An 18,422-nucleotide genomic window follows, 5' to 3' on the forward strand; every position below is an offset into this window, starting at 1 on the left:
GAACGGCCTCCACATCTCCAAGAAATCCAGGTTCCGGATCGTGGGGATCACGATGTCCAGTTCATCCTTCAAGAGCGGTATGATCTTGGTCAAAGGCTCTGCCATTGGTTACCAAGAGCCATTGGTCGAAGGCTCTGCCTAGTTTGGCGACGCCGGTGTCCGGTGTCCGTTGGCCGAAGTGACAGAGAGTGTGAGCGAGGGAATGAAAGCGTGTAGGAGAGGGTAAAAAAGTAATTTTACAAAATCAGTCTATGGTCACGTGTTGGAAGGCACCATTACCAACGCTGCACAGTATCTAGGTGGGCAACAACCCCGTTGCCAAACGCCCCCTTAGACCCAAATATTTACTTAATTATTGAAGAGAAGAATGAATAACCACCCTAGAGGATATACATAGACATGCACAAAACCATATACAAAATGGCTCGGAATTTCTTGAAATTTGGTGCGGGGCTCAAGTGCTCTAGCCTCTAGGCAATATGGGGTTTAGGGCCCACTTGCCCGAGACACTCGGACACCACATTTCTCTACCCAAATTGCGTGTAATTTAGACAAAGAATTTCAGATCCTCACCTCATCATGCCAAATCCGAGGATAAACAATATCTAGTGATCAACTCTAGAGTAAATCATATTTAATACAAAGCTTAATTATATTATAATTTATTAAGCTTTATATTAAATATTAGGGTTAAATACTAAATTAGTCCTTGGGGTTTCACAACTTTATTTTTTCCCCCTTGGGGTTTCATTTTTATCACAGGAGGTCCCTGTGGTTTTGATAAGTGACCAAATTAGTCCATCCGTTAGTTGACCGTTAGTTGACTGTACGGACTGACACGTGGACCAATCAGACGTCGACATGTGGCACATATATTAATTTTTTTTAATTTTTTTTTTAATTAAAAAAAAATATTTAAAAAAAAAAAAAAAAAAAAAAAAAAGAAAAATCGTAAGAAACTGGGGGTGGCCGAGCCACCCCCTTGGCAATTTGGGGGTGGCTCGGCCACCCCCTTTGGCCATGGGGGTGGCCAGGCCACCCCCATCTAGCCGGATGGGGGTGGCCGAGCCACCCCCTGGGCACCAAGGGGTTGGGGGTGGTTTCGGCCACCCCCAAGGCTCCATGGGGGTGGCCGAGCCACCCCCAGTGGGTACCGGGGGTGGTTTCGGCCACCCCCTTGGGCCCCAAGGGGGTGGCCGAGCCACCCCCAGTTTCTTCCGATTTTTCTTTTTCTTTTTTTTTTTTTTTAAAAAAAAAATATTTGTTTTTAATTAAAAAAAAAACATTTTTTTTTAATTAAAAAAAATTAATATGTGCCACGTGTCGACGTCTGATTGGTCCACGTGTCAGTTTAACGGTCAATTAACGGTCAACTAACGGATGGACTAATTTGATCACTTATCAAAACCACAGGGACCTCCTGTGATAAAAATGAAACCTCAGGGGGAAAAAAATAAAGTTGTGAAACCACAGGGACTTTTGGAGTATTTAACCCTAAATATTAAGCTAAATATACTTAATACTTAATATAAAGCTTTATATTAATATATACTTGCAATTATTAAGCTTTATATTAAGCTAAGTTGATATATATATATATAATGCAAAACATAAACCATAATATAAACATCTTAAAATATGACAATATAGTAAGAAAAAAACCTATAGTATATACTTTATAATTATAAAGTATGATAGTATTGTTTATTTATTTCATTAGTTTATATAAACTTTATAATTTATTGCTCAAGTTTATTTCATGTTTACTTAAAATATGGCGTGCATATTTTTACCCTGTTCAGTGCTTGCATCAAGTTCCCTTTGGTTAATTGATAGGGTTATTAAGAATCTAGCTCTTTTCATAATTGCTCTATCAAATTGCTAAAGAGTCACTAAATTTAACTATAGCATTGCATGCAATCATGATCTGTCTGCCACAAAGTCCTAAGCCCCCATTTCCTTTTTTCTATGTATGTTTAACAACTCATCACTCTCACTAAATTTATAATATATATGGCTCAAATTTTTATAACTTATTATAGTTTGAATTATTAATACACGTACTAAATTTGATAATAATAATAATAATAGAATGAATATCAACGGAATCAAATGATTGTTTACAAGATTCAACACTTGTATAAAAAAAAAAAATTAAAAAAAAAAAAAAAAAACTTCTCATCTAACAAATAATGCAAGAAGTCACTGAAACAATTTTTTTATCATCAAATTTCTAAAACAATTTATTTTTTAATTTTTTAAAATTTTTAACAATTTTTGTAACGTATTAAATTGACACATTACCATTTGTCAATTTAACATGTTACAAAATTGTAACGTGTTAAGTTGACACGTTACCAAATGGTAACGTGTTAATTCAACACGTTACAAAAATGGTAACGTGGCAACACGTTACAAAAATGGTAACGTGGCATCCTAACACATTACCATATTGTGACGTGTCAACTTGACACGTCACAATATGGTAACGTGTCAATATGACACGTTACTATTTAATAACGTGTCCATTGCACACGTTACCATAAGATGATGTGTTCATTTAACACGTCATCTTATGGTAACGTGGCATTTTCCACATGTCACCATTTGGTGACATGTGGAAAATGACACGTTAGTAAGCATTCTGGTAACGTGTCGGCAACTCACATGTCACAATATGGTGACGTGGTAATAATTAATGAACAGTTGCCACGTCATTAAAAGCTAATTTGTTTGTAGTGTCTTGAGTGTTATTGTCTTCATATACATAGGGGTTTTTAACATATACCAAAAAGCCTCGGGAATTATATGTAGACCCAAAAGCATAAGCTAGAAGATAATTAAAATTGCATTAATATTTCACATGTAAACCAAAATAATGTACGAACCCAAAAAAACACATTGCTAGCTGCTAGCTCCCAAGCATATGTAGTCAGTCACATACATAACGCTTGCGATTTCTCACAGATTATTTCAAGCTTATTAATTAATTTAAATCTCAAAAAGTCTAACTAATTAAGACGAAGGCTTCATTTCAGATTTGATAGCAGCAACCAACTGATCATAAGCTTCTCCCCATGCATTCTTCATCTCCGGTGACCACATTTCCGGCACCGCTTCCTTTATTGTTTCCAGTAGCGCAAACTTTGTCACCTGCGCGCAGTGAACCATTTCCAAACCCATGCAAATTAATAATCACTTACCTTAACTTTTCCAAAAAAAAAAAAGACAGGGTTTTAGAGTGTTAAGAATATTATTTGTTATTTACTTCTTTAGGTATTATTAGTCTACTAGGTTTACCTTTTCTTATTCTACTAGGTTTACCTTTCCTTATTCTACTAGGTTTACCTTTCCTTAATCTATTAGGTTACTTGCCTCTCTATAAATAGAGGCTTCTATATTCATTATTATTATTAGAGTCAATACAATGTAGTCCATTGTGTGCTTTCGCTCTCTCTCTCTCTTCTCTCTCTTTCTTCCGCTTCTAATATATTATCCAATATATTTAACATGGTATCAGAGCCACCTTTCTGTGGCCTCCAATAAACGTCTTTGACGTTTTCCGGTGCCGCTAGTGTTATCCGGCGAATCATTCTCTCTGCTTCTCACGGTTCTCTATCTTCTCCTCGAGGTTTTCAGTGTATCAGTGTATCACTATACCGCTTGAAAACCCGGAAGACAACCGTCCCAGAGCCGCCGCACACAGCCCCATCGGGGCTTACACGCGCCCTCACGCGCCGCCCAAATTTTTGGCAATTCCGCCACTGCCCTTCCGCCACCAGCCGCCACGGTGGTCCGATCACTTCTCCATGGCCACCAATCAATAGCTTTCATCTCGGTGATTCTAGAACAGGCCTCAGATCCTCCATACGATGCTTCACGCGCGTCAGATCCACGCGCCAGCAAAAGCCTCCTCCGTTCGCGCGTGTACACACGCGCCTTCGCACCCACGTGCCACGCCATTCTTGCCACGTCAGCCCTAATTGCCACGTCAGCATAGCCACGCCAACCCTACGTGCCACGTCATCAGTGCCACGTCATCATGTGTGCCACGTCATCAGTGCCACGTCAGCCTGTGTTCCACGTCAGCAGTATCGAGTCAGACCTTGCCACGTCATTAGTGCCACGTCAGCATTGACTTTTCAATCGTTGACCGTTGACTTTGACTTTGACCACTGAAAAAGTTGACCAGGTGTTTTCTACTCAATTTTTCGTCCTGATTTCAAATTTATGGTCTATTTTTGCTTTTGGCATCTCTATATGGCAGAAAACAAGTCTCTTCTTCAAATTTAGGCATTTGTTTTATGCGGTTCAAGTTGGTTTATGCTTGTTCACTTCGGTTTTATAGCCTGTTCTTTGGCGCAATTCAATCCGGTTCATTCTTCTTGCGGATGGCACTCTCGGGTCAGACCAATCTTTCCTTAGGTCCATGGGTTTTCGGGCCAAAGAAGCCCCTTTCAACCGGCCCACTGATGCCTTGTCAAATGCCGCCATCACCGGTCACTGAATAGCCTCTTCAACCGGCCATTTTTCTCCTTACTTAGCTCAGCCGGATAGGCGAGACGGTCTACTAGTTAGATGGGCCAGACTTTAGTTCAGCCGACAAGGCGAGACGGTCCAAGGGTTTCAGGCATGATTAGCCTCTTCAACCGGCCCTGCTTATCTCAGCCGACCAGGCGAGACAGTCTACTAGTCAGACTTTAGTTCAGCCGACAAGGCGAGACGGTCCAAGGGTTTCAGACATGATTAGCCTCTTCAATCGGGCCTACTTATCTCAGCCGACTAGGCGAGACGGTCCAAGGGTTTCAGACATGATTAGCCTCTTCAACCGGCCCTACTTATCTCAGCCGACCAGGCGAGACGGTCTACTAGCTAGAATTTTTGGGTCAGACTTTAGCTCAGCCAACCAGGCGAGACAGTCCAAGGGTTACGGGCCAAACAAGCCCCTTTTAACTGAACCTACTTTTCTCAGCCGACCAGGTGTGCTACTTCATTACTAGTATATGGTTTTCAAGTCAAATTATAACCAAGTGAACCAAGCTCCAGCTTAAATGCATTGCTCAAATTCAGGCAGAATCCACGGGTCCTTAACAACTTTTATGGCGTTACTTCGGCAATTGTTTCGGCACAAGCAGCTTTTTCGGCGAATTCCTTTTTCTTTCCCTTTTCGTTTATCCAAACTCAAGTTTACACATTGAGTTTGAGGGGGGATGTTAAGAATATTTGTTATTTACTTCTTTAGGTATTATTAGTCTACTAGGTTTACCTTTTCTTATTCTACTAGGTTTACCTTTCCTTATTCTACTAGGTTTACCTTTCCTTAATCTATTAGGTTACTTGCCTCTCTATAAATAGAGGCTTCTATATTCATTATTATTATTAGAGTCAATACAATGTAGTCCATTGTGTGCTTTCGCTCTCTCTCTCTCTTCTCTCTCTTTCTTCCGCTTCTAATATATTATCCAATATATTTAACATAGAGGATTAATCTACGTACCTCATAATGTTCATCGACCACCCCATGCTTGAAGTGTACAGCACCCAGCCTTTTCAAGCTTGATTCTCTCGCAGTAACTTTGCCGGCTTTCCGGAGTTGCACTCCTGATTCACAAGTCTGCAATACATACATATATATATACATATATGCAATAATGAATCAAACATATATAATTGACATCCTTATTGTTCTTAATTACGGCCCATCAATTAGAAGATAAACTATCACAGATTTCATATCCAATACAAGGAAAAATGGTCGGTCTTTAACGACGTATTTTTTTTTATTTTTGGTTTGATAGAAGGCTCAATAACATTGAATATTTAGTGATTTATTGATATTTTTATTTTGAAAACGAAAAACAAAAAATAAAAGACGAAGCCCCTAGCCTGTACTCATTATTGAACTTAGGCCCAAGTGAAAGCCTGCCTAATATAAGTCATTGATGAGAGGGCCCAGGCCCAGGCCCAGCCCCTATGGTACATTTGCCAAAAGGACCCTATGCATATCAAGGGAAATAGTATGATGTTTCGTTCTTCATTTCCTTTGAAATGGAAAAGATTCCGTTCCTTATATATATATATATATATATATATATATTTTTTTTTTTTTTTTGACATGTCCGCACAAGAGGGAGGAGGGGAATTCGAACTAGTGACCTCCACTTCATTAAGTGTGGTTCTAGCCGATTGAGCTACCTCTGGGGGACATTCCGTTCCTTATATTTGTTGGTGTATCTTAGTCTATTTCATTTGCTTTTATTTGTGAAGTGTTTGGACACGATGTAACTGTAAAAAAATGTTTTTTTTGTTTTTTGTTTGGGTAAAGTTCACTTAACTCCCTCAAACTACCACACCAATGACAATTTACCCTCCAAACTATCAATTACGATAATTTACTTCCTAAACTACCAAAACAATGACAATATACCTCCAATTTTAACAAAATGATGAAATTACCCTTACTAAAATAAAAACAAAAATACCAATTTTTTTTTTTTTCCAAATTTTTAAAGTTATTTTTGTCTTAATGAAAATTTTATAGAGGTAATTTCATCATTTTTGCTAGCATTGAGGGTATATTGTCATTATTTTAGTAGTTTGGAGGGTAAATTGTCGTAATTGACAATTTGGACGTAAATCGTCATTAGAGTGGTAATTTAAGAAGGTTAAGTGGACTTCACCCTTTTGTTTTACAGGTGTTTGTATTTTGAATTGTTTATTGAGGTAGAAAAAAAAAATCAAACATAGCCTAGATCACACCAATTTTTTTTTTTTTTTCTTAAATGAATTTTGACTGACACACTTAATCCATTTTGACTGTGGCCAGTCAACAATCTTCATATACAGTAGTATGTGATAAATAAATAAAAAAATAAAAAAAAAAAAAAAAAAAAAGAGGTCCTAATTACCATGAGGAAGACAGACGTGGCATGGGACTTAAGCTTTGGATTTCGTTCAAGAGGAACATTTGAGTCTTTCAAGAAAGAGAAGAGCTTCTGAGCTGATGGTGCAATCTCAAATATCCTACAAAACCCATTTCTTCAAATTAACATCTACACCCATTGATGAGTGATGACATATATATAATATATGGAAATTAAATAATGATTTAATTAAGTGGGATTAGAAATTAAAGATTCAACAAGAATGGCTTACTTCAAGAAGAATTTGAGACCCAATTCCCCAGCTTTAGGCTTCATTGCATTCCATGACTTAACCACCAGAGCCTCTTGCTCTTCACTGAACCCTCTTCCTTCCAAGGAGTTCATGCTCTTTCGTCAGACGATCGATGGCAGGAGAGTTTGAAAATGGTGACTATTTAATTTGTGGGATGTGGACCAATATTGGATGGGGATAGCTTAAATACCAAGGCTTTTGGCTCTTCATGGCTCCAAGGGCCATTTCTTTTTTGGGGTTTATTTTCCTCCTAACACGTACGTAGTGCGTAGCACTGCTTAACCTGCTCCACTCCGCATGCCTAAAACCGGCGGCTGATTATGGCGAGGCCTGAGTGGTTTTGCCTTATATTAATTACATGTTTATATTATATTTACATGGGTTGAATTGAATTGACTTACTGGTGGGCAGCTTGACCATTAGGTTATTCTTCAACTTATTAAATGAAAAAGGTGTTAGAATATTAGTTCAATGATTAAATCAAATCAATCTTGATGTTCTCTTATGTTAATTTAAACTTTTAAAATAAATTTCTTATGTTAAGAGTACTTTCTTGGTACCAATTGGCCCAAAGCCAATCCATGACCCTTAAGGGTGGATTAACCACCTCTAATAGCCAAATCAAAACCCTAAAGGCCGAATCATAAAAAAAAAAAAAAAAAAAAAAAAAAAAAAAAAAAAAAAATTGATCCACCCCCAAATGCCATAAAGCCACATTCATGGCCCTTAAGGGTAGATTGGCCACCCGGCCCACCTCAAGAACTAAATCTTTTTTTTTTATTTGGCCTTTGAGAGTGGTCGAACCACTCCAGACCCAACTGGGAGGCTAACCATAGGCTAACTACTCTAATTTTTTAATCATTTTTTTTAATTTTTTATTATTTTATTTTTAAAATATAAATAATATTTTATTATTATTTATATTAATAAGACAAAATGTTCCATTTATAACCACGTGATCTCTCTGGAGAGTGGAGAGGATCCTCTTCCCTCTCTTGCTTTCATATTATTAGAAGGGACGTGGTATTACAATTTACGAAGCACCCAATTTACAACCTTTCAACCCTTCGTAGTCGTAGAGCCAATTTATATTTATTACTATACTGTTCGTTGGTACTGTAATTTGGTGCCCAGAAAGGCAGAAACAGTGGGCTTGTGCAGTGCAGTTTGTGGATCGATGCCAATAATTTGGATTTATTGAACCATAAATTGGCAAGTACAGTCCACCCAATTTATATAGGAGTGGCTCTTCCTAAGTTCTAAAGGTTGTATTATACAGATATACCATATTGTTATTATGCAGGCTCTTTTGACTGGTTTAAAACTAATAATAAAAAAATATTTTGATAAAGTGAATTTTCTCCTCACTTTTATTTGAAGAGTCCTTGGTTGAGTAATCAGTGACATCATAAGAGCCATGCAAGTCATCAGTGACATCATAAGAATGTGTAATACCTTATTGAAGGATGAAGCAGACGTGACAGTTGCCTTAATTCTTATTCAAGGAATTTGGCTATACCTTGAAATGCAAGTATGGCTGCTCCGTCTGGGAGCATAGGATCGGAAAACAGGGGATTTTGCAATTTGCATGTTAAAAGCATATAAGATTAAAAAAAAAAAAAAAGAGAGAGAGAGAGAGACAAGGTCATGCCAAATAGATCACTACTAACAAAAAATGATGACGGCCGTTGGCCATTGAAGAAAAACTCAATACGCCATATCACCAGGAAATGTGATATACAAAAAAAGGAGAATGAACACCAAGAACTAACCACACCCATAGTTTACATCTGGTTTTGCAACAACTGAGGAGAATGGTACTTCAACTCTCTCTTTCACAAGACACCGAGCTTCTCCGTTTTCAACCACTAGGACTTTCCCAGGTGGGCATTGAATATTAGATCTCCTTTTCTCAGCTGCTGGTTGCTGAAACAAGCCCAAAACCTTGAAAAGGGCATCTTTTTTTGCAAAATTGGGTCCAAACCCAGACATGCTTAATACAGAAACCAAACCAACAAGAGTAAGCACCGTCTTGCCTGCTGCGCCTACAAAAAATCCCAACCCTTTTCTTGAATCTTGGGACCCAGATTGGCTTTGACCTCTTGCTGACTCGCTCACATTCTTCTTCACTTCATTTGTTGGATCACTGGTGATTTTTCCATTCCGTAAAGACTTAGGAAACGGTGGCAGATAGCCATTCTCCAGACAAAGGGACTTTGGAGGCCGGCTTGGATATGGAGGCAGCAGGAGATCATTGTTGGGCTCTACTGTTTCACAAGCAAAAGCAGAAGCTTCATGTATGACTTCCAAATCCTTCCCTTTGTACTCATTGAGCTTATCAAGTAACATCTTACGGCTGTTTTCAATCTCAGCAAGGGCCACTTCTCTTTCATATCGTTGTTGTTGCTGCAAACTCTAGACATCAAATATAACAGTTAAGATTGCAAAAAGCTATGTTTCGCATGTATCCTTCTACTATAATGATGAAGGTTTCATGTTGGACTTATAACACTCTTATTCTAAGTTTTACACTATAATGAACATACGTCAGAATTAAATGAACAAGCATCCAGTAAGCATGCCAAGTAGGTGCAAAGGTTTCGTGTTGGGCTTATGACAACTTACTGATATAATGAAGACATGTTGGAATTAAATAAACCAGTAACTGGTAAGCTTGCCCAGGAGGGGTGGTGAATCACTAATTCCTTATATTATGAGAGGGAGGTAGGTAGCTGCACATTATTTTACCAAGGAAACCTCACTAGGACACTCAACACTCCTGCAGCATTCCAGGTAGTACTGGAAGGAAATTAGACATGACAAAAGACCATGAAAATGTTATGCAATCTCATTAGGTCATGGCAAGACAAAATAATCAAATTGATATTAGAATTTTCATCACTATATGTGACGCTCAAAAGATTACCCTGAAAATTAGCATGTCTAACACTTCTCATATGACATGATAATTGACATAAGCATGACAACTATCTCCATTTAATATAAATGTCCCTTTTTAGTTTTCCAAATGTGTAGGAAGATAAATGTGTTAAACGGTATAATAGTTTTGTTCCAATTAGGTTTAACATACTACAGCCGACTGGCCTGTTACACAGCTTATATAAAGACGGTATATGTTTGAACCAACAATAGACAAACATCACAAGGTATTCTGTGTGTGTGTGTGCACGAGCGTGCGTGCGTGCATGAAACTGTCCCGCAAGGACACCTTACACAGGGCCAGGTACCCTTGCCTTTTATCTTGGGGGTTTTCCACAATATACACCCTGCACCTATGTTGAAGTGAGACCATTCAGTGCCCACCATGGCATATTAGAGCCTGTGTCCATTTCTAGTAGATGTCAAACTTAATAATTAATTAGTGCCTCACTGATTCTAATCATACCAAAACTTATAGCAGAGAAAATGACACTAACACTTTCTCCTTCAACTAATTTCAGTTTCCAAGCCAATAAGTTTTACCCAAATGGCACAATTGTAACCAACAAGAGTGGTCTTGAAACCAATTCTACATACCAAGTTACTAACTATCACCCGTGAAACTTTTTCACCAGATAAATAAGAATTATATAAAATATAAAATAAAACTTGTATACATGTTTATAAATTTAAAACTAGATTCAACTTGGTCTATAATAACCCATTAGGCTCTATCATCTGGGTTAATCAAACACTCTTCACTTTTATAACCGTTCAGAATTTCGAATATGTTCGTCATAACCCCATAATTCTAGACACAATGACACCATCTTAACCCCGATACAGGATATTACACTCTTCCAGTATCTGTCCATATTTTTGCCTTGTGTCATCAACTGACATTACGCAAAAAAAAAAAAAAAAAAAAAAGCGAAATGCTTTAACACCCATCTCTCACACACAAAGACACAACTATCAAACACATTAAGTTCAAAAATTAGAGCACTTTCAAAAGCGAACACTCCAAAGTTAGGGTTTTTACAGAAAAGCCCTAACCAAGAAAAAAAAAGGGGGGGGGGGGGGGGGGGGGGGGAGTTTTTGAGGCCAAAACCTGCAAGGAAGAGAGCTGGTTCTCGAGGGATTCGAGGGCGTCGCAAATGTTCAAAATCCTCTCCATTTCCTCATCATCATCATCTTCTTCTTGCTCTTTGTCGTCACCCTCTTGCTCTGGGCCATTGCTTGGAGCGGTCGTCGCCTTATGGATGCAATTGCTGATTTTCAATCGGAGCTCAGTGGCTCTAGCCAGCACTAACCCAATTCCCCCATCTTCCATTTCTCTCTCTTTCTCTTTCTCTGTCTCTGCGTGCGTGTGGGTGTGAGGAGGGGGTGGTGGGGGTGGCGATACTGAAGCGGGGTTTGAATTGTAGTGAATGCGGTTTCAGTTGGGGAAAAAGGGTTTGGGGAAGCGCCAAAATAGGTTTTGATGTGTCTCTGTTCCTGGGCTTATTTTAATTAGTGATTGTGGTGCTCCCTTAGCGGATAGATTTCTCAGTCACTTTATTGTCTCTGTCAAAGTCAAAACAAAATGCAAATCTTTTCCTTCAAAAACTTAAATAAATCTTCATTTTTTTTTCTTTCTTTCTTTTAGTCCTTTCAAAGTGGACTGAAGGATCTGATCAGATACTTGAGGGGCCTTTTTTTTTCTTTTTTTTTTTTTTTTGGAATTTTCTGATATTATTTTGACTGAATTTTGCGGAATTTGGCACTAGGTACCAACTCGAGTATCTAAGATAAGTGAACCTCGCAATCTAAGTTGTCTAGAGCACTCGGCCCTTGACTCTCATCTCTCATTACCTATCTGAATTTTATAGAACTAAAACGACGTGATTTGAGGATCAAAGAGATAAATAATTGTTAAAAGTGGATAGAGATACGTTAAAGGTATTAGTGAACATCTAACGACTAAAGTTTTATGTAAATTATCATGGAAGCTTTATCTTAATAACATGTTTCAGTATCCCATTTTGAAATGAGAAATCTTAACATTTTTATCTCATAATTATTCTACAATATTGATGTGACAATTCCAATCAATTTTTACGATTATTTTTTTTTATATATATTTTTATTTTACAATAATTAATTTAAAGGATTGGTTAAAGCTACCGCGCCAACATTATAAAATAATTGTGAAATAAAAAGAGCAATGTTTATATTGCTATTTTCACCAGACTTTGATGCATTGGCAAAAAGGTCACATTCCTGAAGCCATAGAGTGAATTGATTAAATTATGCTCCAAGCAAATTAGCAAAATTAAAATGCTTGTCACTTCAGTCAAATAATGGCACAATTGGAATCCAGACCATCTCATCAGAAACTTTCACCCAGGCATGGGTATATTCAATGGCCTAATCTGTAAAGAGCAATCAATCAATTGGGTCCACTTTTCTCTATGGGTCTTTGACCTACCCAACCCAACGTCACGATTCAAGAAAAACGCTAGCAATTTAAAAAAGCTAATCAAATTGTAATTAGAGTTTTTTAAAATTATTTATAAAGTTCGGTCTCACTGCTTTATGTGGACAATTGAATTCGTAACTTTGTCGTTATCCCTTCTTTAAGAAAGGTAGACATGTCATTTGATCCAAAACCATTGTTGATTCTGTCACATTCAATCAGCATTTTGACAAATAGCCCAGATCAGAAGAAAAATTTCAGACTGCATCATCATAACTTTCCAAACGCTAATGAGATACTTTTTACATTACAAAATCCAGCCATATAATAATCATATTACACAGAACTGCAAGCCACCATTCTATCAAGCTATCTCTTGCTGCTTTCTTTTGTATGTACACGAAAATCTATCGAAGAAGTCGGCAAGATGACTGGGAATGACAGCCGAATCACAACCTTACCATTCAAACCAGACTGTGATCAAACAAGCTCAAGCTTACAAGAAGATGTCATGGCCTTAAATAGCAGGTTACTTTCTCATCTTTCTCTCTTCTGACTTCAAACTATTCACTTCATGCATTTTTTAGATATTCTCAATCTGAGTAACCTTGACCTTCTTTGATCATCATTATTCTCAATGTTCTTGATAAGGTTCAGTTATGATTCATCTGTCATTCTCAACTACTAGGCTAGCTGAACTTAATAGTGAAAAAAAATAAAAATTTTTAAAAAAGCCATTAAGGCTAAAGCCAACTGAAATACCTGCCCCATACCATCACTGCTATCACCTCCTAGGAAAGGATCTCGACTCTTGAGCACTTATTAAGCTATGAGATCATTAGGCTAATTCTTTTGAAAGCATATAGCGGAAAGTAAAGTTGTGAGGAATCCACTCAATTCCCTTCCATGTTCTTTTGTGCTGACACTGCTGAATGCTCTTCCTTTGAGTATCAGGCATAAAATGTTCAATCATCTGCACCAAGTCAGCTGAGCACAAACCTGAATCCTTGGCAAAAGACTCCACTATCTTTGGTAGAAGGATTTTCTGGTCCTTACGTATGCTGAAGGTTGATTGAATGTATTCTTCTTTTGCAGCTTCCATCTCTTCAAACACTCTCTTGGATGTGTATATACGGACCTAAATAAATAAGAACAAATGAGAAAGATCCCGGGATAAAGTTGAATGCTATGAAATGACAAATCTTGCTTCCATTCTGGCCATGGTTCTATAAAGTCTTTAAGGATTTTTATCAGATTTGTTATTTCTGAATGAACCAAAAGAGAAACATATGTTCGCAAATAAAAACAGCTTTACAGGGAGACAAATTTGTATAATGAATACTGCTAGATTATAGGAGTACCGCAGGATCAGAAAAGCTTCCTGAACAAAGTGCAAAATGTAGAAGAGGTTCTCGGTGCTCAATTGCATATGCTTTCCGCGTATCTCCAACCTTGAATTTTGTCTTTGACGAAAACAACGTCCACAGCCACTAGGAGCACAGGTGAGCCAAATCAGTCCCGAACAAGCAAGAAATGGATAAATTTCCAATCATAAATGGATAGCAGCATGTTGGGACCAACAAAAAATATCTACTACATCAGCAGGATCATTTAAATGTAAAAATAAGTACAAACATGTCTTTTATCTTCTGATATTTGATATGAATTTCAGGAATGGGATTTACTTGTCCTGGACGAGGCAATCGACATCCCAGGATAGAGCTTTGTATCATCTCCACAGTTATGGTGTGACCCCCAACATTATATGCAGCCTGCATCAGGCACAAGCTTACTTAAACAACTTGTAAACCTTTTTTTTTTCTTCAGAAATTATCAGTGAAGCACTGCACACCTTGAGTAGTACAGACATTCGCTTAAGAGTATTCTGTGGAATTCCATAAACCAAAAATGCCTGTGAGACAATAGACAACAAATGGTTAAATATGCTCCCAGACTCAAAAGCAAAACAAAAAACTGCAACTTGAGATTTATGATTTCTTGGCTCTAGGAATTTACATGCATTACTAGTGCATTGTGAACATTAATCCAAAAGGCTAGCTTCTCCTCATGTTTCATCTTTCTGGGATCAACTTCTTCCAACCGAGAAACAAGTGCCCTGCAAGGGAATGGTTTTCACCTTTTAACCTCATTTGTACTTGAAAGATAGATACTATGAAAATTTCCCAACAAAAGCCCTTTCTTCCATTTCATGTAGTAGAGGATTCTTTGTGGTGCTTTCACAAAGAAGCAACTATTAGAAACCATGAAGAAAATCTAGGGCGTCACTTTTTAATATTGCTCGTACATGTCCAGAAAGCATTAACCATCAGAAACTGTAAACATCCTGTAAAACACATTAGTGAAAATTGCTGCTGACCCATGAACTCAAATCAGCTCAGTGTTACATCAAGCTACAGCATATTGGTCCAAAGAACCATGGATATTCCATGATGCTCCATTTTATGCCGATAACAAATTTGTTCACCAAATTCCCATTTCTCTTTTCTGTTGTTTTTTCAGCCACCAGATGGAGCATATAGGAAGTGAAAAACCCACTGAAAATAGACAACATAGACTCGACAAGGTTTTAAGAAAATTTAGAGTGAGAAGACTCACCTAAATCGTCGTAGCATGTATTCAATTTCTCTTAATTTCTGACTTTCTCTACATATCAATTGCACCTTCACCATAGTGCAGTAAGGTCCACTGAATTCTTTTGATCCTTCAATGTGGAAAGGGTTATCAAAGTTTGAATTGAATGATGAGAATTTCTTGCATTGTGAGCTCCACTTATCATTCTGACCTTGTGAAGAATACTCGGATATTGATGACGAAGGGTAATCATGATTTATCAAAGGTGGGTCTGCAAGTTCACAATATATGGCTGAAATGCACTTAATCATCTCCTCAGAAAGCCAGTTTGGTGTCTCTGGAATATGATTGGTGAAAGGGGTCCCGAGATGCTCTGCCAGACTTACGTTGGAAGTGGCAGTCTGAGGTTGCTGAAGAGAAAACATTTGAAGCCACAAATTAGTTACACCTATATTGTCATTCAAGTCAACTATAAGTACCACTGATTAGAGGAATACTATAGGGACAAGTACTAGGAAAATGCTAACGGCCACTTGAGTGTTATACTAATATTCTCACATAAAGTTACCTCCAGCATTGACAAAGGTAGAGAATGGTACGAGTCTACAGCTTTAGTTAGAAATTTCATAGGAGGAGAAGCTCTAGTTAAACAAGCTGAATGCTGAGAAAGTGATGAGTCACTGCGATGAATACTAGAATCCAGTAGCTTCCGCGTTCGCCAAATATCATTGCATTCGTTCGGTGGATTAGCACTTGAATTTCGAGGCAGCATAAGATGACTGGAGTGGATGACTGAATCTTCTTTCTCTGACATAATATCGTAATCAGCTACTTCTCCAAAAATGTCTTTGTGGATGACTGAAGTTGATTTCAATCTTCCCTCCATAGTTGATAGAGATGATATTTGTTGATCAAAATTTTTCCGATACAAAGAAAGAAGATATTGTTCCAAATACACAACTTCTAACTCTAAGACTGCAATTTCCTTGATCAGGTCTTGGGCAGGCTGAAGTCAAGCAAAAGGAATATTAAATTCTTATTAAAAGCAAGATTAGCGGAGTTAAATGTGCCAAGTAATGGAAGTGATTAAAGCAATGGAAGAGGACGATTAATAAAAACTCCTATACATAAGCACCAAATCTCAAGCTCAGTTTTTTTTTTTTTGTTCAATTTCTTGCGGGATTTTTACAAGTGTCAATTTGACAATTAAAAAAGCATTATTTACTTCTGACTAGCAGGGTCTATTTCATCTTTAAGCTCATGGTATCTTTCTTTTTCTAAATTCTTTAACAGAAATAAGTATAGCGCATATGAAGTTCTGCAGTTTAACTTTCTGCGCATGTCAAATGTAAAGAACGACACAGGGGAAAGGCATGTAGGTTAATAATATTGTGTTTAAAGTATGTAATATGCACCGCAAAAAGTACCCATTTGGCAAAGAGAAGTTACCTTGGGGATTAAGTGTTCTATAGCAGCAGCATCATGTGAGAGAGGCCGATGACTTAATGCTTTCTCTAATGCACACCGTACTACAAATTGGTCCTTTAATTTCCTTTGAAGCTGTAGAACCTGCAGAATATAGCAAGTGAAGCTACAGTAAATAACTAAATGGATGTGGATTAATTGAAGAACAAGTTATGTTGATTATAGGACTCTGAATTTGACAAATATTAAGAACAAATTATTAATGGGGTGTTGAATGGATAAACAAATGTTTTATTCAATAACCTGAAGACCCTTTATCTCCCGAAGCATATTACAAAGGCCAGAGCATGACAACTCAGCAAAGTTGAGATTTATACCTCTTGCTTCAAAGAACATTGAACGTCAGTATTAAAGGGTTGCCTCTTCTGCACTTCAATACAGGCTGTCGGCTGTCCTAATTCCTTTTGTGAAAAAGAAAAAGAAATAGATAAAGAAAACAAAATTAGACCAAACTTGAAAGTGGTAGGGGAATTTATTCTGATTTCTGAATGAGAGGGCTTATAACTTATACCTAGTGTGACTGCTCTATGTGGTAAATATTATCAGAAATAGTTTGTATAAGGTAATAAAAGAAGCAGCTACTGCAGCGTACTCAAATTTGCTTTTTAGAAGCACAATAAAATTGTATTTTCTGGCTTCAAAGCATATGAGAAGGAAACCCCTCACCAACATGAAAATTTCTTACCATCTTATCTTGATAAGGAGATTCAAGGATGCTACTTAATCTCTCTGTCTTTAGTCTTCTCTTAATTGGATCACTGTCAATGTTAAAAGGAAAACGAGTTAGTGAGTCACAATGGAATACAGGAAAAGACACCATGGAAGTTTAAGCTAATACATTTCATTTGAATTTAATTGCTACCAAAGACTAGCCAGAAGGGTTCTACACTTTCTGAGTAAACATTGCATTTCTATCACCATAACTGGCCGGAAAACAAGAAGTTCTTCCTAGAGGTTCACTTTTGAAGTTAAAACAAAATCAGTTCAAACTTCTATTGAAGAGCATTCCTGGACTAGAAGATGCTCAGGTTTCCACTCCTAGCAAAACCCAGTTTAGTTTTCAAGCCTTCGTGTATGAACAAAAAGGCAAATTATCAGACAGCAAATGGGATTTCCTCCCAAGACATGTATAAACAAACTGCCGCAGAACCCTTGTTTAAGAAAACCATAACTTGATATACAAAGGACGCAATGAACAAGCTGAATAAAAATCATGGCAATGGAGAATAAAAAGCTACCTCTGAGAACGCCTGTGTCTTGAAACTTTTTCCTCCATGAAGTTGAATGGCTTCAAACTAGAATCCCGCCACTTTGTTGCATGCATTGTAGTATCAGAATTGGCTTTGTCCCCACCCTCACGGTTAAAAATTCACAGAAAGAACAGCAATTGCAGTAAATACTACCATCAGATATTGACAAATGCCCAAACAGAGATGCCAAAAGCAGCACAAATACATCCAAAGAACATTAATTGTTCATCCAAAACCCAGTTTACATACGGTGAATGCTGATAAGTGAGACTACTACTACTCACGGGGATGTGTTTTTGAAAAGCTCAACAAAGACCAAATGGGTTCTTATTGGAATGCGAGAAGTAAGCCAGATGGTGAAAGGATAAATGCTCAAGTGTATATGCTATACAGTACAAAGGCCGTAAAAGGTGGTTCATTTTTTTGACTAGTCCCTTGTCTAAGAAAGTCATACCACCTTTGAAGCTTTTGCAATGGTGGGCTTTTGCATTGCATTAAAAGAAGTAAGCCAATTCGTGGCT

The 18,422-nt window shown here is 37.6% G+C and overlaps 3 protein-coding genes across 4 annotated transcripts; all 3 read right to left on the minus strand.

Annotated features, from left to right (window-relative positions):
- Positions 1–2,827: 2,827 nt before the first annotated feature.
- Positions 2,828–7,360, minus strand: HB1 (hemoglobin 1). The gene is made up of 4 exons (XM_059582055.2): positions 7,156–7,360; positions 6,909–7,023; positions 5,498–5,614; positions 2,828–3,153 (listed from the first exon to the last, which is right to left on the minus strand). The coding sequence occupies exons 1-4, from the start codon at positions 7,266–7,268 to the stop codon at positions 3,016–3,018; spliced, it is 483 nt and encodes a 160-aa protein (XP_059438038.2). The 5' UTR covers positions 7,269–7,360; the 3' UTR covers positions 2,828–3,015.
- A 1,461-nt stretch (positions 7,361–8,821) lies between these two features.
- PDV2 (plastid division2) lies at positions 8,822–11,637 on the minus strand. The gene is made up of 2 exons (XM_088513153.1): positions 11,228–11,637; positions 8,822–9,591 (listed from the first exon to the last, which is right to left on the minus strand). Exons 1-2 carry the CDS (start codon positions 11,447–11,449, stop codon positions 8,944–8,946), a joined length of 870 nt encoding a protein of 289 aa, XP_088369279.1. The 5' UTR covers positions 11,450–11,637; the 3' UTR covers positions 8,822–8,943.
- A 1,208-nt stretch (positions 11,638–12,845) lies between these two features.
- LOC132181541 (uncharacterized) lies at positions 12,846–18,192 on the minus strand. 2 transcript variants are annotated; one of them, XM_059594803.2, is made up of 12 exons: positions 17,890–18,192; positions 17,337–17,409; positions 16,969–17,052; positions 16,616–16,735; positions 15,735–16,172; positions 15,378–15,576; positions 15,191–15,296; positions 14,591–14,690; positions 14,427–14,486; positions 14,260–14,346; positions 13,936–14,064; positions 12,846–13,712 (listed from the first exon to the last, which is right to left on the minus strand). In XM_059594803.2, exons 1-12 carry the CDS (start codon positions 17,973–17,975, stop codon positions 13,413–13,415), a joined length of 1,782 nt encoding a protein of 593 aa, XP_059450786.1. In that variant the 5' UTR covers positions 17,976–18,192; the 3' UTR covers positions 12,846–13,412. The 2 variants fall into 2 exon arrangements, with proteins under 2 accessions (XP_059450786.1, XP_059450781.1); XM_059594798.2 differs by having other exon boundaries at positions 15,191–15,576.
- Positions 18,193–18,422: the final 230 nt, after the last annotated feature.

The sequence above is a fragment of the Corylus avellana genome, chromosome 2, assembly GCF_965113065.1.
Source record: "Corylus avellana chromosome 2, dhCorAvel1.hap1.2, whole genome shotgun sequence".
Lineage (NCBI taxonomy): Eukaryota > Viridiplantae > Streptophyta > Magnoliopsida > Fagales > Betulaceae > Corylus > Corylus avellana.